Source organism: Haliaeetus albicilla, chromosome 13 (assembly GCF_947461875.1).
Source record: "Haliaeetus albicilla chromosome 13, bHalAlb1.1, whole genome shotgun sequence".
Taxonomy (NCBI): domain Eukaryota; kingdom Metazoa; phylum Chordata; class Aves; order Accipitriformes; family Accipitridae; genus Haliaeetus; species Haliaeetus albicilla.
This window is the reverse complement of record NC_091495.1, coordinates 26,820,261-26,846,137: the sequence shown is the minus strand read 5'-3', so window position 1 is coordinate 26,846,137 and position 25,877 is coordinate 26,820,261. Positions and strand designations below refer to the sequence as shown.

General features: G+C 41.5%; 1 protein-coding gene across 1 annotated transcript in view; it reads right to left on the bottom strand.

Annotated features, from left to right (window-relative positions):
- Positions 1 to 25,877, bottom strand: part of LOC138688776 (protein ELYS-like) — a 44,895-nt gene that overhangs the window by 5,337 nt on the left and 13,681 nt on the right. Inside the window, exons 8-32 of the mRNA XM_069801295.1 lie at positions 24,562 to 24,712; positions 21,875 to 22,007; positions 21,606 to 21,787; positions 21,067 to 21,128; positions 20,027 to 20,155; positions 17,837 to 17,927; positions 17,660 to 17,749; positions 17,357 to 17,497; positions 16,467 to 16,571; positions 15,626 to 15,719; positions 13,955 to 14,078; positions 13,786 to 13,842; positions 12,452 to 12,598; positions 11,524 to 11,711; positions 11,207 to 11,351; positions 10,982 to 11,113; positions 9,170 to 9,317; positions 8,930 to 9,080; positions 8,273 to 8,359; positions 7,686 to 7,909; positions 6,407 to 6,603; positions 4,703 to 5,117; positions 2,736 to 2,838; positions 1,721 to 1,827; positions 997 to 1,181 (exon numbers count right to left, since the gene is read on the bottom strand). Of these exons, the coding sequence (XP_069657396.1) occupies positions 997 to 1,181; positions 1,721 to 1,827; positions 2,736 to 2,838; positions 4,703 to 5,117; positions 6,407 to 6,603; positions 7,686 to 7,909; positions 8,273 to 8,359; positions 8,930 to 9,080; positions 9,170 to 9,317; positions 10,982 to 11,113; positions 11,207 to 11,351; positions 11,524 to 11,711; positions 12,452 to 12,598; positions 13,786 to 13,842; positions 13,955 to 14,078; positions 15,626 to 15,719; positions 16,467 to 16,571; positions 17,357 to 17,497; positions 17,660 to 17,749; positions 17,837 to 17,927; positions 20,027 to 20,155; positions 21,067 to 21,128; positions 21,606 to 21,787; positions 21,875 to 22,007; positions 24,562 to 24,712 (3,588 nt within the window). The remainder of the gene's footprint in view (positions 1 to 996; positions 1,182 to 1,720; positions 1,828 to 2,735; positions 2,839 to 4,702; positions 5,118 to 6,406; positions 6,604 to 7,685; positions 7,910 to 8,272; positions 8,360 to 8,929; positions 9,081 to 9,169; positions 9,318 to 10,981; positions 11,114 to 11,206; positions 11,352 to 11,523; positions 11,712 to 12,451; positions 12,599 to 13,785; positions 13,843 to 13,954; positions 14,079 to 15,625; positions 15,720 to 16,466; positions 16,572 to 17,356; positions 17,498 to 17,659; positions 17,750 to 17,836; positions 17,928 to 20,026; positions 20,156 to 21,066; positions 21,129 to 21,605; positions 21,788 to 21,874; positions 22,008 to 24,561; positions 24,713 to 25,877) is intronic.

Below are 25,877 nucleotides of genomic sequence, written 5' to 3'. Positions count from 1 at the left end.
CCACAAGTGAGTGATTTATGTATTCCCAAGTCTATAATCATCTTCTCTAGAGCATTGTCCTAAACCCCAAAGCCGAGACGAGCGACGTAAGCGACTGCCTATTCAACTTCATCTGAAATCTGGGACACCGAGAAGCATCTTCTGTTGCTTAAGACCAATCTATTTGTGCTACGCCTACCTTTCACTTTGTATTTCACTCTAACTATTACTAATTCCTGTGAGTACAACCCTACAGGAAATCAACAGCATACTCTATATGGTACTTAGAGGACATCCACAATGAATCCAAATCACTCATCGGCCCCAGCAGAAGCGAGAACAATGGGGAAAACCTGCGACAACTGAGGAATCTCTGGCTCTGATTTTCAGCCCTTGTGAACAACCTTTTAAAATTCATATTTTACAAAGCTGAGATGTTAAAAACCCCAGATTTTCACACACACACACACAAAAGAGTTTTAGGTAGCTGGAAATATCTTGACACTGAAATTAACTCATTACTGGGAATTCTCTTCATGGTAATAAGGAACAAATAGCAAAGGATCTAAGCACCCAAATCATTCTGAAAATGAGTTTGGTTCCCACGTCATTTTGTCATTTGGTAAACGGCCTCCGGTATTGAAAAGCTGCACTCCCCAACTTTTCTTATTGTCTTTAACATTAAAACTATTTCTTCTTTTAAGTCAAATAAGAAACATTTACAGTCTAGCAAACCAAATGAAGGCATGGTGATTTTAAAAAATATTTAGGCGGGTTTTGGCACTCCTACAGCTCTCCAAGGCCCAAGTCTTGACAGGTTCTATTCTGTGTTATAGGTACAGCAAATGCATAGGAGAAAAACCTATCTGCCCTTACCCAACGAGGTTCGGACTTGTGTTACCCAGCTAAAGAAACTGAGAGGGTTTTGCGTGCCTTCTAATTGTCAGTTAGACAGGACTGTCCTCAATTTGCAAGGTGTTTTCTCTTTTGTAGAAAATGGGAAAATAGTTTACTTACATTAATTTCCTCAGTTTTAGGAAGATTGTTAGAAACAGTTACTTCTTCCTGTGGAAAAGGAACGTTTCCTTCATCTCCAGCTGCTTCTGGGTGACGTTCTTCAGGGAAATCCACACGCTTCCCCTCAAGGCAATTTTCTGAATGAGTACTGGCCACTTCCTCGCTGTCAAGGATACGTATCACAGCTGGAAGAGATTTATATGATTTTAACTTAACTGCTCTATAAATGAGATGCGTTTAAGCAACAGGAAGTAACAGAGGGAGCAGGAGCCAAGAATACAGTTCTCCATCCTGCCACATACATCGGGCTTTCCCCAAACGCTAGAAACCAGAACCATCTACCTGGGAGCTAGTTATTCTTCACAGCCTGAATACTGAGGGATGCATCATCTTTCAAAATAGTAACTCAAGCAGCAGATCCCATAGCACACAAATTACCAGTGGTGTACAACACCGAAATAAATAATGATCTCTCCTTCTAACATTTTACATTCTACCAGTTTTCTCAGTACCTTTGTCCAGAACAGGAACATTGGCTATGCATTTGCTACAAGGACTTTCTCTGAGGAGGGTATTCTTCTCTCCACAGTTTAATGAAAGGTAGCGGTAACATGCTAGTACTACTTCAGTCTGAGACACCTGTAGCGCTATGGCAAACTGCACGTTTTACTTGAGGCCTTCAGCTACCTTAACTCACAGGACATCTCCCACATACTGTACGTACATTCACCCTCTGCCTGCAGGGATTCAGAAAGCTGTGGGTTTGTTGCAACTGGTATGGCTTTTTCTTCTGATGAAGAGGACATTTTGGACTCCTGCTGGTTTGCTTCACTGCACGAACAGAAAGAGAGAAATCCATCATAAAGCTTCAACACAAACCTTGAAGAGCTTTACAAATTACTTTCTCACTGTAAAGTCTTCAAGTTTCCAAACAGAAAAAAACTAAGAAAAACGAGAAATTCCTTTACCAACACATCGACATTCAATTCCCGACTCATCTTGTGCAACAAATCAAGTACTTAACATTCTTCCCAGCTATCTCACACTGGGTAATAACATAACAACAGAGTTGTATTAAAGAATAATATATTATTTGTCTTCCGTAGAAAGAGTGCAACTGCCATACTCGAGGTCTAGAACCAACTGAACAAAAGTTTGTGCCACTGTAAGTTACCGCTTGAAATTAAGGGTTATTCCATCGCTAACGTCTCTCACTAAGCAGTTGCAGCTTTTAAAGTACCTGGTGAGAAAACTGCTTCCCTTTCCAGAAACAAATAGATGCTAATCGACCACACACAGAAAATAGAAATTAAGTGTATAAAATACTGCCAGAAAGTATTCAAGCCCCACAATAAACCCACTAAAGTTACAGGAATCTCAGGTGTAATTTTCACCGACATAACATTCAGACAAAAGCAGGGCTTCTCTTCACAGTATCTGCTTAGTAACCCCCTCAAACTGTACGAAGGTGCATATAGCCTGCTGAATGAAATCCTTATCCCACTACTTTGGGGTCTGCAATGATTTGAGAAAAAAGGCTCAAACTGACAGCTCGTCAATTTGACTTCTATTCATGCCACATTAGTTCTGTCCACAGACAGAAAGGAACAGGAAACCTGTTGTATTTAAGAACACAGGAGAGAACCAATACCAGCTCAAAAATCATAGTTTTCAAACACAGGAAAGCCAGCAGTCACATGTTGTGTGAACCTAAAGGTGTATCTATTTCATAAACTTACCCTTCACTTGCAGTCCCAGAAGTAGCAGCCTCAGCAGCTTTAAACAACCATTTACCATCCTCAGGAAGGGTAAGACGGTCAGCATTTGATTCTTCCACAAATCCTACAAAAACAGACAGATGGGTGACTTCCCTGTTGCACTTAACATCATTTCTTTTAAAATGCTCATATGATTTTCAAGAGAGCCGTAACGCATTTCACCTAGGATGGTGATCTAACAAAAGAACGCTACCAAGACTTCAAATGCACAGAAGGTCTGAGTTCTTCTGTCCAGTAAAACAAGAAGTCTGATGCATAGTTTCCGTCAAGAAAACAACATGGCCATTGACATTCTGTTTACAAACTCAACTTGATATGGTACTGACCTAATACATAAAAACCTCGGGAAACACCCCTCCTTCTTAAAATTGGGTCATAAGTTTTTCTTATTTCTCTTTGGATATTTAACTCATCCCAGCAATGCTTCTTTCCTTTCTTGATTTCATTTCCCCTCTTCTACAAGAATGCATCTAGGGTCGTCTCCTGTTCTTTACTCTAGCGATTGACTGGTGGTGTTGAAACCCAACTGCTTGCTAGCCTGCTTTTCTCTCAACAGGCCAAATTTTAGAGACACCCTCCTCCTTTTCTTCTTTGTTTCTGCCGTCTGCTTCCTCCAGATCCAACAATTACCTTTGCAGACAGTACGCAGGACTGGGATAATTTTGCTAGCTCAGGCCAAACAAGAGCTATACTGACTGCCCTCTAACGCTCCCGGAGTACTGAAATTGTACAGAACTGTTTGTACCATAGTCCGGCAATGACAAACTTTCTTCATAAGGTTGTTCTTTAATGATTAGGACCTTCTCATTCTTTTTAAGGAAAAGCACCCTTGATTTCTTGTCCAAACACAGGGCAGCTAAAATCAGACAGGCAAATGTTTTGACCTATCTTACTAGAAACACTCAGACCTGGAGAACCCCTTTTACCCATGTACACGGAGTCCCTGTCTGGGCACCGCTCTTATTGAAAAAGAAAAGGAGCTGGGGAGCTTCAGGAGCAGCAGTCACTCTCCAGGATCCTCCGGAATCATCTCAGGCTTAGGACTGAATCAGGCTGCATATGATGCGCTGATACTGGAGTACACGCTCCCCGCTACAAACTGTTTCGAGACCTCGGATGCAGAACTCCGACACTTGCATACCTCTCCCAGGAATAGCAAACTTTTGTTATAAGGAGCTGAGCGGACTGAGCTCTGTTTGTCCGATCCTGACTGTAGCTGTGTTTACACATCTTCTCCCTGTTCCTGCACTACTGTCATTCCCTGCTCTTCATCACTGCTCACCAGCTAGTGAGCGACATCTCTTCTAATCTGCCAGCAGACCTGCTCATATGAACACATCCTCAGCAGCTGCACTGGCTTGAATGAGTTGAATTGAGCTGAATTACCAAAGACCAGCTGAAACAGGTTTGGAAAAGGCTGCATAAGCTGTTGAGCCAGCAAAAGGAGCAAGCATAGCTGTAATGAGAAGCAGATACACAAGCAGACTCACTTCCCAAAGAAAACTATTTAACTGAGCACTAACGAGGGGGGAAAAAAAACAAAACAACAAAAAATTACCTATCTAGTCAAAGCACGCCATACGCTAAACGTGCTGTAAAAAAACCTGCAGCCTACAGAAGTACCCCTAAAACAGAACCAGAAGCCTAAGTTTTCAACTTGTACCCCTCTCAAAACTCCCACAAGTCGCTGCTGCCTCTCCGCTGCAATTACACACAAGAAATGCCAGCCAAAAGCAGTATACATTCAGAATGTCCACGAGACCTAAAAAAGGGCTCAAAACACAGTGGCAATTTTAAAAGCCTAGGACAAGGAAGTGCCTCGGACATTTGTGAATGCTCATCATGGACTGTTGCACCCATCAGTAATTTAGCCTTTTGAAGACATTTGAAAAATGCAGAAGCTTAGGTTATCATAGCAGGAAACACACCAGTTGCTTTTCTCAGTTCTGATGAATCTGGTTGTTCCATCGGGAAGGGTTTCTCTTCAACTATTTCACTGTCTTCCTCCTTCTCCAGTTCTTCAAAATCGGCAGTTTCTTCAGTGGAAGAATTAGCTGGATTAGCAGCTATAAAGATGACTTCATCTTCAAAATCGCCAGGTGATTTTGCATCATGATACTCCAAAGCAGCTTGGTCTGACCTGGCAGAGAAGTTACTGTTTTCTTTGCTGACATCCGTTTTCTCCAAACCATCTCCAGACTCTTCCACTTCAGCACCACCTTCCTCGGGATTGCTCAGAGGAAACAGAGTTGGTTTATCTCTACTTTCAGACCAAGCATCCTCCACCGCTCCGTGATGATGCTCAGATGAAACTCCAGATGGTGCTTTATTATCTTCCGTTACCTTTATTTTTTAAAAAGAAAGTTCACAATCAAGATCACACATATGCTTTTTGTCAAAGCAAGACAAAAAAAAAGAACAAATATATACCGATACTTGTCAGTTTTACAAGTGTCACCTTAAGCAAGGCGCTACAAAATTAGTTCTCATGCTAGCACTATCTTAGCTTTTAAAGCGGAGTGTAAAAACCAATCACACTGTTGACTGCTTATTGAGTTTCCACAACCTTGGAGAATTAAGATGAAGTGGGCCTTGTAAGTGCTTGCTTACCCTGTCATCTCAAGGCTGGTCATTGGGTTCACTACTGTGCTTTCAAGAAGAGGGAGCTTTGCGTACCTAAAATCGTAACTCCAAGATTTCTCTTTTTTTATGCTTGCCTTTTCAGCTTGTATGCACTACTAACATATTGTAGCGTTCACTATGCCTGTGGCGTGGAACAAGTAAATTAATCCGGCCACACTGCACTATTACTAAGAACTTCCTACAGGAGAGAGAGCCTCTTCTTACAGTTGAGTAGCTCTTTATAACAGGCAATAACAGCTACGATAAAAACAGGTGAAGACAATTTGTTAGTACAGGTACGGAAAGCTCCTACAGGTAGATACTAGCACATGCCCCCGTCCGTTTGGTACACTACTTTGGCAACTGCATGACGAGCTGAATCAGGGAAGCCACCTGACAGAACAAAAGGAGGAGCAGAAGGGGGCAACTTCCAGGTGGACAGACTTCATTTGACAACTATACGAATGCTATCGCTGGTGCAAGGCAAGAAGCAAAACCAAGAACTTTAGGGCTAGAGAAGAGACAGCCATACAGCTCTCTTCATCGGCAGCCTATTTTTACCATAACTTAAGGAAACCCAGGCCTTGCAAAAAGAGAGACTGAAAGTAAATGCGGCTCATGACTTCTGTTGCTTTCAGAGGTGTTTCATTCACAAAGCTTAACGAACCCAAACAACTGACTCAATCTGTATTCCTTACCTTCCTGCCATACCACCATTTCAAAAGGTATAGCGGGAAGCTGCACACATGCAATTTGGAACAATCACAGCGCCTAGTGATGCTGGAGTAAAAACCACCAAGGTCGCTGGTATTTGTTATGAATATGTTCCTGCAGGCAGGTGATGTTACAGGTCTAACATAACCTTTTTTGACCAAATTCAAGTCTGCCGTTCTGATTTGCTACTCCAGTTCTCAATATAAGGAGTTTTGGAAAACTTGAAAAAAACCTAAATCAAATCACAGTCTGTAAAGCCTTTAACTATAAAGATCACTAACTACAGGCCAGCATACCCGAACAGTCCATTTTGCATTCAAGTTCTCTTCCCTGAAAGATACTCTACGCTCCTTTGCTCGTAGAGGAGGAGGTAGAGATCGTCCTGGAGATGCAGAAGGAGTTGCTAGGGGTGTAGTGCCAAGGCTGGATCTGAGAATAGACCGAGGAGTAAACGCAGGAAAACCAGAAGCAGCTGTGGCCAAAACTTTTGTTACTGTTGATAACGGCTTTGCTCTTGCGACTGTAAAGCAAGAGGGGAAAAAATATCAGCCTTGCGTGATCAAAGTCGTGGTCAGTTGTCCATTGTATTTCCCTCCTCTAAGAAATTACCTTCTCTTGAGACCGATGAAGGCAAGTGGTAAGGCTTGGCTCTCTCTCTGGCCAGTTTCCTATGAACTCTAGGAAGGATCTTGCCACATTGGTGCAATGTAGAATTCCTGGCAACTGCTCTCTCTCTCAAGCCAGGCTCACGATCATTCTGATGAACAAAAAGCATAAAGCAAGAAGGTAACTGATTACAAGAAGTTCACCGCACACAACTAAAGTATTAGTTCAAATTAAACTGAGTTTGTACCAGCAGAGAGGACAAAGTTTAGCCTCTGCACTGCTCTTTTTCCAAAGGGACAAAAAACTTAACGGTATAAAAACCATGCGTTTTATGTTTCTTATGACTCTTTTGGCTTCTTTCTTCTTTTTTTTTTTTTTATTAATGCAACATAAAATGTTAGCGTTCAAATTAATTTCCTGAAGAAACAAGGATATGGCATCTTCTTGTCACAAGCATCAATACGCAGAATCCCCGCAAAAAGCCATCACTGAATTTGACAGAGACTGACATCGCTTAACTGGCATCACTTACGTTGCCATTCCCTTAAGTGGATTAAGAAACTGAAGCATATACATTCTTGCTTGTAGGCATGCAAGTCAAACGCCACAGAGCTATCGAGCACTTAAACAATGAGACGGTTAAGCTACAAATTGCATCTCTAAGGATCTATGTGCACTGAGAAGTCCAATTTTTAACTTACACTCGTTTTTATTGCATGGAACAAAGTATTTCACAAAGCTATGGGACAATGTGCGTACGGCAGTTAACTTAGAACTAAACTTTCCCTCTTCAAGACTGTTCCCAACGTCCTGCTTCCAAAAGGATGCTACGTCCAATAACCACACGCATGCTGAAAACATTCCACAGTCTGAATCCAACAGGGTTTGTGTTAAGTACTTTGGTGGTTTCATGTTAAACAAAGTTTACAGGCTTTTGGTTCGGTTGGTTGATCCTGTTTTTTAAAACACAAACCTTAACCACAAGAGGTGTCTCCAGTAAATTCAGCTCTGATGCTCTTGAAAAATTCTTTTGTGAGGTGCAACCAAGCATATTTGATTTCAATGGGCTGGATGCCGTGAATGAAGTAGAAGCGCCGCATGGTGACTGCCAGCTACCACCCTGTGCTGCAGAAGTTGAAGGAACAGGACGAACCACCAAATCCAGCAATCTGTGAAGATACACAATTGAAAATATGAACATAAATAAATACATGAAATAAAATCATGCTGCGCTCAAGACATCTGAGATGATACATAACAAAAACATTCAATGAACAAGAAATACAGGTGAACCCTCACTGCTGGGCTGATGTATCAGGCCCATGAACAAGTTGCAGGCCTTCTCTTGTTTTTTCATTATTTCGTGACATGTCACACTTCATTTCCTAAATCCCTGCCATCTGAGGCAAGAGTAATGCAATTTTACATTGCACAAGTGATGTAATTCTCACATCAGAAGAAAATTCCTCTGCATTTCAATGCTGGGGCCACTTCAAATTCTCCACTTAGTTGTGTCCCCAAGCCGACCTTTTCTTTAACAGGTACAAAGCTAAATTTTGTTAACGGGTGTCCCAACAAATGCACCGGGCAACTCTGCATCAGGGAGAGGACGTGTTATGACTGGTGGTTCTGTAGCTCTAGGCCTAGAGTTAAAAGGAAAACGTAACTGACTTTCACTCCCCTCAAGTCCAAACGTACCAGAATTCAAGTTTCACCTTGAATATACTACCTCTAGGAAAATCACCTGACAACTGCTAGCTTCTTTTTTGCTCTTTATGATTCTGCCTGGTTTTGAGTAAAAAAAAAAAAAGAAAAAGGCAGAAACGAAGCAGAAACTGGGCACAAAGTGGTAAAAGATTACTATTTGATCACACAATCAAGTCTACCAAAACCTGTACACCAACAGCTTGTTGGCAATCATGGTTTTCGTTTCAGCTACCTTAAATTCTGTAAACACATTTACTGTAATGTAAATAGATGTATTTGCATAAATGAGATTATCATAGCAGAAGAACTCTCGCTCCAGGTATTACTTACGGTGAATTGATTCTTAAATGTTATCTCCTGTAGGTGCAAAAAAGCCAAAGAAAGCTTTATTCAGGTGCCCCTTCCCTCCAAAACACTAACATAATTCAAGTGGATTTCTCTCTCTCTCTCTCTCTCTCTCTCCAAACACGCAGCTCAAGACTAAACTTTGTTAAAAGGCTGCTTACCTATCACGGTGTGAGCAACTGGTTTTCTGCTCATTTCCTACCCCTACTTCTCCAATTTTGGACAATACATTACTGATGAACGTTGCTCTTGTACGCACATTTCCTGCATTTGCTTGTTTTGTTACTGTTGATAACGGCTTTGGTCTTGCGACTGTAAAGCAAGAGGGGAAAAAATATCAGCCTTGCGTGATCAAAGCTGCGGTCAGTTGTCCGTTGTATTTCCCTCCTCTAAGAAATTACCTTCTCTTGAGACCGATGAAGGCAAGTGGTAAGGCTTGGCTCTCTCTCTGGCCAGTTTCCTATGAACTCTAGGAAGGATCTTGCCACATTGGTGCAATGTAGAATTCCTGGCAACTGCTCTCTCTCTCAAGCCAGGCTCACGATCATTCTGATGAACAAAAAGCATAAAGCAAGAAGGTAACTGATTACAAGAAGTTCATTGCACACAACTATCTCTGCTATTTCTAATTAGTGAATACATTTCCTCCACAGATACTGTAAAATACTGCCACTGCACAGAGGAGCAGCAAGTTCTACTCCTCGGCACACACCAGTTCCACCTGGTAATTTCAGCAAAGGGCAAGGCAGACTACGACAAGAACAGAACCTACAACTTCAAGCTGAAACAATTCTGGCACTCGGCAGAACCTTACTCCGATACGCTTGTCCTCACCCGCAATTTTCAAATGGCTTACGAAATAGCAGGCTTTCCCTTGTTTTTCCTGAAACACCAATGTCCGAGATGACTGAATATTCAGGGCAACTGCAAATTACAGTGGACGCAACGATGTGAATATTAAAACGAGTAAGAAAAGGCTACCTACACACACCTTCTGGCCGAATGAATGTTTTCAAATGCAGGACCTAAACCTTCCAAGACCACCTTATAAGTGCGATCCACTGGAAAACTATGGTTCCGGAAAACAGAAAATGTATCACAGATTCATAACAGAAGTTCGCAAAACGCAAAATTTAATCTGGCTGTTTTGAGAAACAGAAGTTAGATAAGAATTTCTGTCATCAAAGGGGTAAAACAGAAGTTGTGGAATCGCAGAGCTCATGCTATAACCGGAGGAAATAAAAAGAAAACCGAACCAGCACACAGATTTTACCTGCGGATTGGCATCCAGACTGCTCTCAGCTAGAAAAATAAAGTTGTGTGCAAGATTCAAGAGGTGACATACAACATACTCTTCATGCCACAGAAAGGAGTGACACAAACAGCGTTCAGCAATCTAAACCATTATTCCTTAGATGCAAACAAACTATTTTAAGTGGAGTCAACAATGGTCTGCAACACTTAGTTTATAACTTCACGCAGTAGCTTTGGAGTAGTGAAATACTTTGTTCAACTTTCAGGTTCAGCTGTAACGGAAAGTGTAGAAACTTATTCCTAGTATTTCAAAGAATGGTATTGTCGTGGTTTAACCCCAGCCAGCAACTAAGCACCACGCAGCCGCTCACTCACTCCCCCCCCATCCAGTGGGATGGGGGAGACAATCAGGAAAAGAAGTAAAACTCCTGGGTTGAGATAAGAACGATTTAATAGAACAGAAAAGAAGAGACTAATAATGATAATGATAACACTAATCAAATGACAACAGTAGTAATAAAAGGATTGAAATGTACAAATGATGCGCAGGGCAATTGCTCACCACCCGCCGACCGACACCCAGCCAGTCCCCAAGCGGCGAATCCCTCCCCCCCCCACTTCCCAGTTCCTAAACTAGATGGGACGTCCCATGGTATGGAATACACTGTTGGCCAGTTTGGGTCAGGTGCCCTGGCTGGGCATGAGAAGCTGAAAAATCCTTGACTCTAGTCTAAACACTACTGAGCAACAACTGAAAACATCAGTGTTATCAACATTCTTCGCATACTGAACTCAAAACATAGCACTGTACCAGCTACTAGGAAGACAGTTAACTACATCCCAGCTGAAACCAGGATAGTAATAAAAAACAAAGCGTTGATTTTTATTTTATTTACTACCAAAAATGGTTAGTAACACCTAACAGAAACCTGCACACTTGACAGAACTTTCATGCTTACCGTAAGATTAACGTTCATTGAACGATTCGACTGCAGCGCTGGGATATAGTTGGCACGCTGCACATGGTGGTCTAAAGGAAATCTAAGATTCCGAACAGCAGCATTGCTCTGTAAAATCTTCTCCAAACACTCCTATGAGAAATAACACATTTCAAAAATCTGTCATGATTCTGCCTCTTCTCTTTTCAAAGAGACCATTACGATTTTTTTCGTGTCCACACTTACTTGTTCAGTGCCTGTGAAAGGTAGCTGCAGTAAGTCTTCCATTAGTCCCATCTCCTGACAGATTTCATACACATGTTTTAACAGCTCTTTGATGTTTAACCTGGTGGCATGTTGCTGCAACAGACCCCAAGCCTCCACCACGCACCTGTAATTAAATTTTTTGAGATGTAAAGGAATATTAACAGAATAACCAAAAAGATGCCCCCAAACGACTGTATTCAGAGTTTAAAGGGAATTTAGGGCATGGTGATTCGTATTATTTGTTCTCCACCCTTCACAATATTTGAATGCCAAAACGGTGGGATAGGTTTCTTTACCTATTGGACAACAACACAGTGAGGAAAAGCCGCACTTCACTGCTGCTTGACATTGCTGGCTTCATCATCTGTATGTATCTGAGGGCTCGCCTACGCTCTCCTTGGCACATCAGGGATTGAATAATTCTCCTGTGCTGCCATGACACAGTTTTGATTGTAGCTGGATGAAAGAGCAGGGCCAGTGAATTCTGTAGAGGTTAGAGGTCAGGTGTATTATGATATGCACATGCACGCACGCCACAAGAACATTCAAAAGTATCTTAAGTAAGGGTGGACGTGTGTTAAATAAACTTAGATGACTAACTACTATAGATAAAAATTCTCAAGTATTTGCAAAAAAAAAAAAAATCCAGTTAGCCGTACAGAACAAAGCGAGTGTTTTAAAAGGAGTAATTCACACTTTTCCAGAGTAACCAAATCTCTGTCTACAAACACCACTTTTTATAAATACATTACTAAATAATAAGCTATTCTCCCAGACAAACAGCTATATTAACTTCGTGACAGGCAAAGAACAACCTTCAGCATCAGAAAGAACGTGAATTAGGTTGAACAGTCACTTCTGCAGTCTTCTGCCTCAAACCTTGCTGCTATGATCATAGTTTTAATATTTAAAGTACCTAAAACACTGTCTTTGAGAAAGCGCTCCATCGGTCTGCTGAAAACAACCTAAATGGATGGCTTTGAAAATTCAAATATCAAGCATTATTAAAGTTGATTTCTTCTTTGTTTTAATCAATTTCCCGTCAAAGTGGCTAAAAGAAAATTTCAGATTATAACTTATTGCTGAAGATGTCGTAGCAGTATGACAAAAGGGCTTCTAATGTGGTAGCACCTGTTAGTAGCTAAGCACCGATTTTTTAAAATCATTTTACAGATTACAGCTTTGGACTGTAAGGGATGTCTAACTGAACTGTAACGTACTTACTTCGTAATCATTGTGATCTAGAAGCCAAAAACCTTCAACAAGCTTAACAAGTCCCCAAGGGATAGCAAAGGCAGTTGGGAAGGAGTCGACTGAAGTCTCTGTTTTATTCGGAAAGGAATGCATGATATCTAGCAGCAAGTAAATTGTCTGACATCAAGTATCTAGTTAAGGCTAATCAATTTGGAAGACCAAACATTTATCACATCACGTTTTGAAAAACACAGTGAAATCAGAATATACAAGTGGTAGGAAGCAGAAAATACTGCCGTATTAGTCTTGCCATTTGGAGCTATTATAACCTGAGGACGGTCAGGTCCTAACCACAAAACTGCATTCTGAATAAATAGCCAGAAAGAAATACTCTTTGATTTCTGTAAGGCATTCAGAAAGGTTAACTTTAGATACTTAAATACTTCCGTTGTTACAAACTCAGGCTCCCTCTTTAGTCACTGGAGCTACCAGCTGGACATTCAAAACACCTGAACATCCAATGCTTAATTATTAAAGCAAACAAATTCTACCAGTGGTTTTTTTCCTCATTTCCAGAGTATATAGAACAATGTAAATGAAGGTGTCCTTACAAGACAACGTAGCACTGAATGATTGACACGGGATTTAAAACAGTATGCGGATCACTCATCGGTAGTGTCATTTTCTCTTTCTGACATCTGTTTTTAGGGACATATTCTAATAAGGCAGCTCTGGGGTACAACCGTTTTTAAACCCCTTGCTCTCTAGGCTCCCCTCTCGGGTTAGGCAGCAAACAACAAAAAGTAATTCTGTATATTTCAGCAGCTTAAAAATTAAGTTTCTGCCCAATGACTTTTCTCTTCTCTCTCCTTCTTATTCGGCGTGCCTGCACGTCTAACAGAACAAAAGCAAGCACTGCTATCTGGGCTGGAAGACGGATGAACTGGGCAAAAATCAGGTACCGGTTAGAAATCCTTCTGCTCTCAAGCAGCACGTATTACTGCATCATCCTAGTAAGCAGCCGTTTGCTACAGATACGGGTGCTTTCAATAATTAAAAACTGTGCTAAGTTTTGAGAAAAACCAAGGGAGATTTTTATCTTTAACATTTCTCAGTAAACCTGTTTTCGCATGTCAGAAAAGACTTTGCAACAAAACATTAAAAAAAAAAAATCATAAAGAATCCACAGTACAAAGAAATAAAGCAATGCTCCTGTCCACAACTTCATTCTAAACTAAATGTTTTCACTTGCACTGTGTTGGAAGCATAAATTCAAAAACGTTATTAAACGCGCAGGTGACAAACATTTAAGAACATTTATGTGCGTGTGCTGAAGGTGTAGTAAAAATAACGAGAAAGGATACAATTGCATGTTTGTAGCTTTCTTCAATGCCTTCTAGCAAATAGAGATCCAGCAGTGCCTGAAAATGAAAAATCAAGAGTTTTTTAAAAACTCCTGTCTTTCATGAATCATTGGCTTTTGGGTGGGGCTTTGGGGGGTTCGTGGCTGTTTTCAGTGAACATAACACTCACGTGTAAACTAGCAGGTGGGTATTTCCCAGTTCCTCCTTCATCTCTCCGCCACAGCTTCTCAACTTGGTCTCCTAACTGGGAAACCATTCCATCAATCATCAAGCAGTCAGAATCCCATTTTCCTCTGGAACAAAAGGTAGCAAGGATTTGGAGAGTCAAACGCTAATGCCAGCCTCTCAGTGTAACAGATCTCCTCCAGTCAAACCAAACAAAAAAAAGCTCCCATGAGGCAAAGAAAGTGACAAACACACAAAGGCATGATTATGACTTGAAACGCACATGAAAGAAATGTCTGAGTCAGATGAAAGACGTCTGTTAGATCATACTGAATTATTAGAGGAGTTCCAAACAGACATCCTGGAAAGCTCCCCTGCTAAGGGACCTTTTCGTTTTCAGGTTCTCTCTTTTGCTGTCTTGTAGTACAAAGGAAGTGTGAACAAAGTTTTTTATGTGCCAGAAATAACCACTCTCCTACTGTCTAACAGAGGAAAGGGAACAGTATCAAAATACCAGGACTATTCTTTAACGCAAGTCTAATGCCTCCCGTTGGAGTGTCCCAATACACAGCTGTGAGAAGACAACACCACGGAAAGTTCAGATTTTGTTCTCAGCATCTCACTTTTGTTACTGAAAAAAGTTGTTTTCAGAAAGCTGAGCATACAGGTGAAGTTTAGTGTCATCTTAAGCAGCATTTATGTTTCTATGCACATACCCATTATGTTTCTATGCACAGACCATTACAACCATGGATGGGTGAACCTTTAAAAACTGCTTTCTTCACAAGTCCATCGCAATCTTTGGCTGACTGTGACACTACCCTTTAATTTCCCCGTAATAAGAAGCAGAAAGAGCACACTGGAGGTTGTATGCTTCTAAGGAACACCTGAGCCGGTATGTAAGTTACTTGAGAAGTAAGCTAAGTAAGATGAACTTTAAAGTCAATAGCCACTACACCGCAGCTTGCACCTTAACTCATCTTGCAGCATCCTGTTCTTGTTTGCGGTGCCATAGCCTAAGCTTCGTTAGCTCTTTATTTAGTTTTCAGCACAATTTCCAAAGAAAAATCTATTCTCGTCTAATCCAAGGCATATCACCTATATGCTAGTGAGCTAGTGCAGCAAAGAGAGTTCACGTTCAGCAAGTGACTTTTATCCAACAGCCAGTAGAGTGCTAGGTGTGCCAACTACATCGAACTCTGACTATCTCATCAAATCACACAAATGTACTTGTGATTTAGGCCAATACAGTTATTACCCTTGCTCGCTAGTCAATAAACGAGATGAGGTTTGTTTGGGGTTTAAAACTTGCTTTCTTCTCTGTCCAAAACACCTGTTCTGCGAACACCGTGCTTTGCTGAACGGGAGATCGCTGACCCTATCCTGAACACATGACCTTTTTCAGTAGTACCAAATGATACAGATTGGCCGCTGGATTAAGTACGCTACCAAGAAACAATGATGCCAACAAACAGTACTAAGCAGAGGTATATACAAATATTGTAACACAGGAAAGTAACCTCCGTGTTCAAGAGAACGCATGCATCACTGAAGTGAAGAGGATTGCCGGCAACTGCATTAAGCAGAGCAAATACCAACTGTTGGTAGCAAAGCCACTCACTGCCACTTCTGATTTCGCAGTGGAAGTGTTCTCGAGTTCTCCTGTAAGGCTTACCTTGATAAACGCTCAAGTTTCTGTCGATGACCAGTGTAGTAGCTCTGAATCAGAGGGTAATTGTAGAAAGGTCTACCCAAACGCGCATCATCATCTACAGGCAATAAAGTAAAAGCAAGTTAAAGCAGCAATATCACATTTTGAAACTAAAACGTTTGACTAAAAAGACAGAAGATCATACGAGCTAAGCCTCAAGAAGCACAGGCAAGCCTCCAACTTTGAAAGAAGCCAATCCTCTTTCTGCCTTTGCTAACGGAGCGGTAAGACACAAGACTCAACTCCTTCTTCTCTCAAGTGCCATTTCAAGTTTACAATTGAGGTAGCATTCAGAACACGTACTGCAAACAGAAGCTCACTACAGAAAGGACAATTCTCAAAGGGAATGGTTTCTTAAACATGTCATGTGAGCATCTGTGAGACAATGAAGGCTGACAATAGACTTTATAATCCACCCAAATAAAGAAGTATTGCCGAGGTGTCTTTTTTCCTCAAGCAATGAATAAAAAGTTCCAAACACGCAGGTAATGCCTTTGCTGTAAAAACAAGCATTCCACTATTTCTGGTGGAATAGTAATTTGTTTAAAATCCCAAGTCTTTCAAGCTGTGGACACAAGCAACTCCTTCAAGTCAGAGGCTTATTGCTCTTTCTAAGGATCATCCAGGAAAGAAACTGCTTGCATTATTCTGCACTATGTATTTGAAAAAACCAGTAAAATCTCCGTTTCACCAACAGAACTTCAGCACTGACAAAACATTTACAAAAACATGGCTAAGCATGTGTTCATCGGAATCACTTACTGGATAGTCTCCCTGTTACAAATGTATTACAGTTTATGCTTACCTAAACCCTCTGGAAGGAGACTGGATCGACAGAACCAGATGACCACTCGTGCATACAAAGAAAGGAGGCCAGTTACCACCTGCTTGTTTGTCAAGTCTGTAAAACCTGAAAAAAAGGCATAAGATGATTTTTGTTATCCAATTCCTTTCATTTTTACAAAACCCCCTTCATCATCCCAAATAGAAAGTATAGAAGTAACGCGGTAGAAATCGCGGTCTTTGCATTTCTCACTCTGTGGCACCTTCTTATTTGAAGAAAAAAAACACATTCGCCACCAAACCAAAAAAGCAACCCCTACAAAGAACCAGATTCACTAAAGGTTAGAAGAAAAAAAAACTAAAGCCGGAACTATTAAATACACTCACGAATAAGACATTTGTTTTTCACGTAGCGGGGATTTTTACCGTAGCAAAGGGATAGTCTTCTTTTCCCCTCAATATGCCAAGGACAAGTGATAACGTAAAAAGCTACAGAAGCTCAAGTAACTTACTTCACAAATTACTCATTTGCGCTTCCTTTGTATTTTCTAGCAATTTGCAATACAACATTCGCATGCAATTATGAACTGCTAGCTAAGAATTAAAAGGAATCATTTGCAGCGCTACCACATCCGGTTGCTGGAATCTCCACCCAGCTGCTTACACAGCTTCTTGCTGAATGTAGCCTCCCCTACCCACCTGCATGAACTCCACAACCAACTATTTCCCTGAAATCAACGCATATTAAGTGGTAGTCCCAACTTCTCAGATTTCAGCCCCTTCTCCCAGCTAAATTTGGCTGTCTTCCAATCATCAAAACCAACAGAAGCTCATCTTTCCACACTTACAACTCAAGCATAATTCCAAATCTTAGTAAAACATACCAAAGATTTCATAGATACGATTACAAACCTTTTTCAGTAAGCTCTTGTGCTTCTGTTAGAAAACAGGTTAAGACCGTGCTAAGGTTGCTCAAAAGCAACTGGCAGTGCTGAAGAGACTGTAAGGTCTGCGGGTCAACAAAGTTGCGAGAGCCATCAAACAGCGGAACACCTTTTCAAGAATAAATATTACATCATTAGCCTTCAGAGCAATTTCAGAGTTTCAAAGTACGCTTAAAGAACCCCGTGCAGTACCATATACCGCCACATTCCTGAATAAGCTCAGTCAGAAAGAACCATTTTGTGTGTGCAGAATGACTACACTAGTACTCACATATTTGGTCAAACTCATCTTTTGCATAGATCACTTTCTTCCACGTCCACTCAAGAACAAACTGTAAATTAGCAGCAGAACTTGGCTGCGCTTTAAAAAAAGAAAACAAAAAAGAAATGAATCGACAATTGCAAACTAGAAAAATATATAACGTAAGAACAACGTAAGAAGTATTACCTTCAGATGCCCAATGTTTAATGCATCCAGTCAGCAGTTCTAAAGAACCTGTCTGCACAGCAGCTGACAATACCGCTTCTAACTGCTCCTCCTAAACGTAACCGACAAAATAAACTGAGAATCTTACATGCTTTCAATATCTGAACCAGCAACAGCAAGCGTTTGTTTCTAACTGTACACTCATTCAGACATCACACAGTCCACTAGTACACACGCAGCTAATTCCACATTCCTTTTCTTAACTCTAGCCACAGGCTGCACTGCTTGTTGGTCTGAGAAACACGTTAAGCTTTTCCTCTAACATTTCAACTTACTGAAGGCTGATTCTAACCTTCATTTGCATGCCTCTGCAGTATAGTCTCAGTTTACCGAGTTCCAATTAACTATTTCCGGTAACGTCCTCTGCTAATACCCGTCACGCATTTTGCGCGTAGAAGTTTGCCATCAGGAATGCGTGAAGGGGACAGAGCAAAGACAACGGTGCAACGCTTGCACGGAAACAGGGAAGCTAAGGTCAAGCAGCTTCCTAGACTCTGAAGACATGAAGCAGTTCAGACACCCAAAACTGTATCATTTTCTAAAATGACAGAAGAAGACGTGAAACATTTAAATTCTAATAGGTTTAAATTGTAGGCTGCTCAAATACTGTATTATAATGCAGTGGTAATCCTTGAGAAGGATAACGCACAGCTATGCACAGACGTGCGATTATTAAGTAGCAGCTTATTTCAGCTGGTGTTGTGATACTTCTTTCAGGTGAAATGACCCTTCACAAAATTTTACTTTTGTCTTTTTGTTTTTTTCTTTGTTTGTTTTTTTTTAATGTGTTTTTTTTAAACACATTCAAAAGTAGCTTTCCCTTCTAGGCAAAATCATTACATTCAAAGCAATTTCTACACATTGGAATACACATATGATATGTCCATCTTTTTCTGAAAACGGGTTTCAGACAAGGAAACACACCAGATACTACTTACGGTGGCAAACAAAACTCCAAACCCAGCTTCTTGACCCTAATTCTGAAATTTGTCTTACAAACTTTCAAAAGAAACCCCTGCTCAAATGCATAACAAGTCTCTCAACGGTATGGCCACAATTCGGCAAAGGTTATTAAAACACGTCTTGATTGCCCAAGCTATTTCCAAACCGGAGCTGACATCAGAACATCCCATTTAAGAGTCTACGTCAGGCTTGCAAAATAAGCAGTCTATGGGCTAGGGCAGCTTGCCAAGAAACTTATTTTAGCTACCACACTGTGCAGAAGTGTTATTTGCCTTAACGCATTTCCACAAATCTGGTGAACGATCCAGTAGACAGGAAGATGAGGGCAGTGAGAAGACCGCTCTCCCCTTCCTACTAATGGCTCCACTGTGTGACGACTAGCTAATCGTTTAGCTTAGATCCTGCCTGGGTGAAGAGGGGCTGTTCATCACAAAGGCTCCGTCTCTCATGAAACTCTTCAGATGAGAGAGAAAGGTTGGTGCACTGCAAATGGAAAACCTGTGACGAGGGGGGTGCAGTCACTATGGTGGGACAAAGCAGAGAGAAGATAGTGGGTGTCATGAGATAAAGGCAATTCAGGCATTGCAGCAACAAGGGGGCAGTCTAAGCAGAGTAAATTGGGCTACGAGGCTACAGAGGTGAAGATCTGCTTTGAGAGGCTGCAGGAAAGCCTACTGATGAAGGGAAGATGAGGGGGAGCGGTGATGAAGTTGTCGGGCAGAGCTGACGAGAGTAATTGTTTACCACAGCCCAATTCCTTGGAAGCAAGTGATCACGTCTAGTGCAGCAAGCTGATGTTTGCAACAGCTCGCATCCGAGTGAGACACCCCCATAGTCAGCTACTGCACTGAACATAATGCTTTGAGAAACCGATGGGGTGAAGGTTGTTGTGAGGGAAAGATGCTTTATGGTGCGCATGACCAGCACTGCCTGCACGCTTCCTTGTGCGTATCTGTGGCACGGAATTAAGAGATGGGTCTCTCAACGCAGATCTCTTAGTGCTGCCCCCACTCAAACTCGCTAGTTTGGATTGAAGAATACTGTAACTTCTGCTAACTCAAGTCAACACCTGCATTTCAATGCAACTTGCAAATAACAGGAAAATCAGATTATCATGTCTTGTAGCCTCTACAGCCCTGTCAGACAAGATGGATGTACTTCCCCCTTGATTCCCTGATATGCACTCACCTGACTCAAACTGGATGGCTGGACATCAACGCATGTTGGAGACAGCAAGCCAGCTACAAGACACCTGTCGTAGCTATCATGAATGGCTTCACTTATTAAAGGACCACGTTTCTTTAAAAAATTCAAGGCCTGAAACATTAATCAAAAACTACGGATTAAGACAGCAGTATTATTCAGTCACTAAGGTTCTGAATAATCGCTAAGAGAAATAATACAAATGTTCACTTAAGTTGTTAGAAAGCTTGCATCAGTAAGCACTACTATGTAGAGTCTTAAAGACGGCAGCCAAACTAACCGCTACGGTTTATAAAAAATATCCTGTAAAACAAAAGGTCAGCCCTTGCAATGCTTAATTAAGTATTCTCTAGCTTCTCTGTCAATACACAGACCTCTTTTTACCCTGAACACTGACACAAAATATATTCTATCTAAGCTAAAGCTAGCACACAACTTTAAATCACACTTTGGAAGACCCTTTCTGTGCTTGTTTGTGCAGAAGTTGATTTATGTTGGAAACACTTAGTGAGCTGAAATTTAATTCAAATTTATTTGTCACAGGCTGTGCAGTGGCTTGGAACTTTTAATTCGGCCAAGTGCGGGAGAAAAAAAAAAATCATTTCTTCTCAAACAGTTAAGTAATATTTCATTTTCTCCATTCTGCCCCCCTTTTTCAAGTTAATCAGGCATCAAAACCCTAACTCAAGACTATGGAGGCAGTTCCACTGATGGGTAATGCAGAAGTAACAGCCTTCCCCAACTTCCACAACATTTTTGTTCTTGCTCCTACAGCAACGTTGTATTCCGCTCTAGACATTCAATCCCTCAGCGTGCTTCAACAGGAGACAGTGGTAGTTTTACAGTCCCAAGAGTGGACCTAAAATGTTACCATTTGCATAAAACTGGCAGGACACAATTGCAATCATGCGTGTGGATGGGCAGGATGGGCATAAAATAGTCTCCGACACTGAAAGCAGTGCAATAGAAAACATAGGAAAGGTTCATCTCTTGCCATTCTCAATAAAGATACAGTAAAAGATCACCTCCTTCTGGAAGCCGATGCAAGTCATACGAACAACTCCGGAGTTCAGCAAGCACGTACCATCTGCAGAGACAATGAACGTTTGACAGCCTTCCATACTCTCGCACTTAGCTTATGACCAGTTTACGGTTTGTAAATAGCAGTATCCGGAAAGCTGTCACTGAGTACCCATTTTCTTCATCAGATCACTTCCAAACTTATTTTTTTGAAAATAATTACTGCGTGTAGAAATTTTATCTCTAGTGCTATCGAGGTGCTCTGCTCTGAGCTTCAGTTCAACCTCATTTCATTTGATGACCATCACCACTTCACAGGCTACATTACAAAAGCACCAAACCCCAAAACTCAGCAGACTGTCAGATATGTGTCACAGTATTAAACACCTTGCTAGTACAACGTAATCAAGGGTTGGGCTTGTGGGCGTTTGGGGCTTTTTGGTTTTGGATGGGTTTTGAGTGACAAACAATGAACAGGAGAACCAATAAATGGCATTTGACCTCACTTTAAGCTTATCACTACCAAAAGCAGTGAAATACCTACCAAAATTGTAGGAGCTTGGATGAAAAAACTGCTCAGGTGGTGGATGAGAAAGAGCAACTCCCCGACTTAGACTCCGCTCGTGTACCAGAATATCCAAAATGGGGTTTGGAGAAGTCATGCTTATTACAGCATCCAGTGACCACAACGCAAAATAGGGGCAATCATGAAGGAGTTCTTCTGGCCTGAAAGCAAGCAAGTGCATAAGCTAAACACCGACTTTCAAATGATTGATTTGCAGGGATATTGAAAACAACTTAATAAAAATATACCTTAGTGAATCTGGCATTTGAGCATGATACCAGCGATTAATGTCAAATACACCCAAGTAAGCAGATGCTTTTCCCTGACCACATGTATTCACTTGCCAGCTGAAGAGTGATACACTGGTGTCAGGCGATATTACTGTAAAAGACAAGACATTGTTTCTTGTTTGTAGAAAATAACGCTATAGCTGATATGTTTAAAACACCACTTCCTATTTTGGCTTAATTCTGTTATATCACTCACGAAGCACAACACTCACTGAGAACAACAAAAAAAATTTACGGAATAGCAAACATCTCTGTGACAGGTTTCAGTCATACTGCCCCTTCTTCTTGTATCACTCAGCAGGCACTACTAATTTCCAGATTGGACTCAATTACAGGTTTTAAGAATAGCTCCTTTCCAGCACATTCAGAATGAACGAACACAATTATCACACAAAATAAATACAAAAACCCCAAACCCAACAAACGGGAAATTGGAATAAAGATTTTAACATAAAACATTCACAACGTTATACTCCAGTTCTCTCAATAAGTGGAATGGTTTGTCTTCTCTGGGGAGAACGCATTCTCCAGATGTAAGCAAAGGATGTGGTATATCATTTACCCTAGCAGAGTAAGGAAGAAGGCGACAGTTTGTTTGTTTGTTTGGCAAAATGTTTCTCTGTTCTCTGCTGAATTCATCATTACGTTTAGGGATCCTCACACACTTTACTATGTTTCATTGTGAACATCTGTGCCGCTTCCGTTTTGTAGCTGCTGCAAGTGCCTTTGAAGATACCAATTATTTTCATAATTCAGAAGACAGCTTCATTGCTAGCCTCAACCCACATCCAACAGCAGCTCATGTGTGCCTAGAACTTAACTCGAACACATTCTGAATAAAAGCTAATTAGAAACCATCAGAGAAATTACAGGTATTTCTCCATGCCTCATGCTTCATAAAAAGGAGACAGAAAGGGGGTTTGCTGTTCTTATTTTGGTTTGGTTGGGTTTTTTTTTTCGGCTGTGGTGGAGTGGTGGTGTGTGTTTGTTTTTAACAAGCTTTTAGGAGGCACTCTCCTCAGAAACGTGACACAAGTGGAGAAAATCCAACGGTGTTTTTGTTAGATTTTGACACACTGTTGATAGAGGATGGCATCACAAAAGAGATGCAAGTTGCCGCTTCAGGACTAAGTCAAAGATGGTGAACAGAAGTAGCCTAGAAAGATCATGCAAGTGTCTTCTTTGTAAACATCATACATCAGTAAAGGCCAGTAAGAAGAGAGGGAAGGTGAATAATGCAGTCAAAACAAAGGGCCATGGAAGTTATCACTGCAGCAGGCTCAGAAATATGGTCAGAGCATAAGTGAATTTGTAAACCCAGAGACGGACATTTAATTATTGCAAGATAATGAAAGACATCGTAAGAGTTGTAACTGTGTATATGGACAAGGAAAGCTATTGCTTTAAGAACCTGCAGGTGTAGGAACCTATTAGATTTAGAGAGGAAGAAATGGACAGGCAGATCGTAGAATCATAGAGTCGCTTAGGTTGGAAAAGACCTTTGTGTTCATCGAGCCCAACCCTAAACCCAACTGCCAAGTCCACCACCAAACCACGGCCCTAAGCGCCACGTCTCCCTGTCTTTTAAATACCTCCAGGGATGGCGACTCAACCCCGGGCAGCCTGTTCCAATGCTTCGTAACACAGTCAGTGAAGAAATTTTTCCTAATATCCAACCTGAACCTCCCCAGGCGCAACTTGAGGCCATTTCCTCTCGTCCTATCACTTGCTACCTGGGAGAAGAGACCAACACTACACCTCGCTACAGCCTCCTTTCAGGTACTTGTGGGGAGCGGTAAGGTCTCCCCTCAGCCTCCTTTTCTCCAGGCTAAACAACCCCAGTTCCCTCAGCCACCCCCCGTAAGACTTGTTCTCCAGACCCTTCACCAGCTCTGCTGCCCTTCTTTGGATGCGCTCCAGCACCTCAATGTCTTTCTTGTAGCGAGGGGCCCAAAGCCAGGCAGCTTTCCAGCCACTCTTTCCCAAGCCTGTAGTGTTGCATGGGGTTCTTGTGACCCAAGAGCAGGACCTGGCGCTTAGCCTTGATGAACCTCATACAGTTGGCCTTGGCCCATTGAGCCAGCCTGGCCAGATCCCTCCACAGAGCCTCTGTAGACCCTCAAGCAGATCAACACTCCCACCCAACTTGGTGTCATCTGCAAACTTACTGAGGGTGCACTCAATCCCCTCGTCCAGATCATTGACGGAGATATTAAACAGAACTGGCCCCAATACCGAGCCCTGGGGAACACCACTTGTGACCGGCCACCAGCTGGATGCAGATGCAGATGCAGACATAGGTTGGAACAGGGAAAGAAAAATTCAGGTAACACTCCTAAGCCATGGGGAGCATCATCTTACTGTTCAAAGACGACAGCTGGAGGAATAAAACGACTGACAAGCTTCATGCAGGTGACCCCACCATACATCGCTATAGCATGTCAGCAAGCATAAAATACAACTTATTTTTTCCGTTAAAGAAGTCCCCTATAACTTAAGCACCCATTTTTTCTTTTTACATAAGCCCAACAAGCTAGTCTGTAAAGGTATTCAAGACTCACAGACTGGGGTACAGAACAGCATTCATTGCTTAGATTCCAAAACTACTTATTTTAGAATAACCAAACAGGGACATTAGAACAAACCTGCATTAACGCTATCCTCTCCGTCGACACGTTTGGGAAGTTTTTCTACAGTCTGACAGCTAAGTAATTTAATATCGCTGGCCTGCCCGCTCAAGGGAAAGACTCCACCTGCGAGACCTAAACTGTATCTTTCGACACAGTATTCCAGACCCTGGGGAAAAAATAAAAGGAGAGAGAAAAGGCCATTTTGAGATAAAAACATACATTATAGCTAAATATAAAAGAATGTATATATGTATAATATAATATGCATATAATATAATATGCATATTGTACCGTATATTTCCCATGAGCTTACTTCTGATGGCAAATAGAAACTACATCTGACATGCAAGAGAATGAAGCGTCAAATAGTAACGGGCTTTGCACATTTTCAGAATTTAGCATTTCCCTAGCTAAAATTTGCTCTGAAGTATGCACAGTTCATTCTACTTTGTCAAGCAACTTTGGAAATAACAGACATGTGCAGAGTAGATAGGAAAAATCTAAACCATCTCTTTGAAACACTAGCATGAAGCCTAAGCAAAGAATCCCATTTTTATTACAGAAGGAATAATCACCAAACACAGTTTATAATAAAAGATGTCCTGAACAGGTCCACCATGCCAAAAGACCCTTTCATCAGATAAAGGACTACAACTCCAGATGTCCTGAACAGGTCCACCATGCCAAAAGACCCTTTCGTCAGATAAAGTACTACAGCTCCATCAACCTCTTGGAGACAAATTTTCACCGCTAGAAATTTCAACTTTTATTCATCTGTGAAGAGCCAGTCCCCCCGCAAAGTTAGGGCTGAGGAGAAGGGAAAAAAGATATCAAATGACTCCTGCCTAAGACAACTTCTGAAGCAAAACAGCGTATTTTAAATTCTCCGCTGGGGCAAGCAAATCTAAGTTAAGGAACTCCACTGCGTGGAAGATGTTAAATAATGACTTTATTGACCCATAAAATCTGAAGACAGTTTTCAAATGAGATGCACTCGTCAGACTCTGATGTGGACGTGGAGGCTGTATACTCTATCCACCTGCAAGCATCATGTAGGACAAATGTAAAGGTGCGCTCCATGACCATGGCTGGATGCACTAGATTTCAAGCTTTCTTTCAAGCTTCTGTGAACTCTCTTCAACGAACAAGGGTCAACAGCAGATTCCTCCTCCTTTACTCCAATTTGGCCCGGCAACTGGGAACAACTCTTAAATTTTCTGCCACGGAAGACAGACGAGAAACTTGACTCAGCCAGTCACGCAGGCAGACAGTCATGTAGGACTGACCAATCTGTGACTACAGGGAAGTATTCCGACACTCCCAGTGTCCTC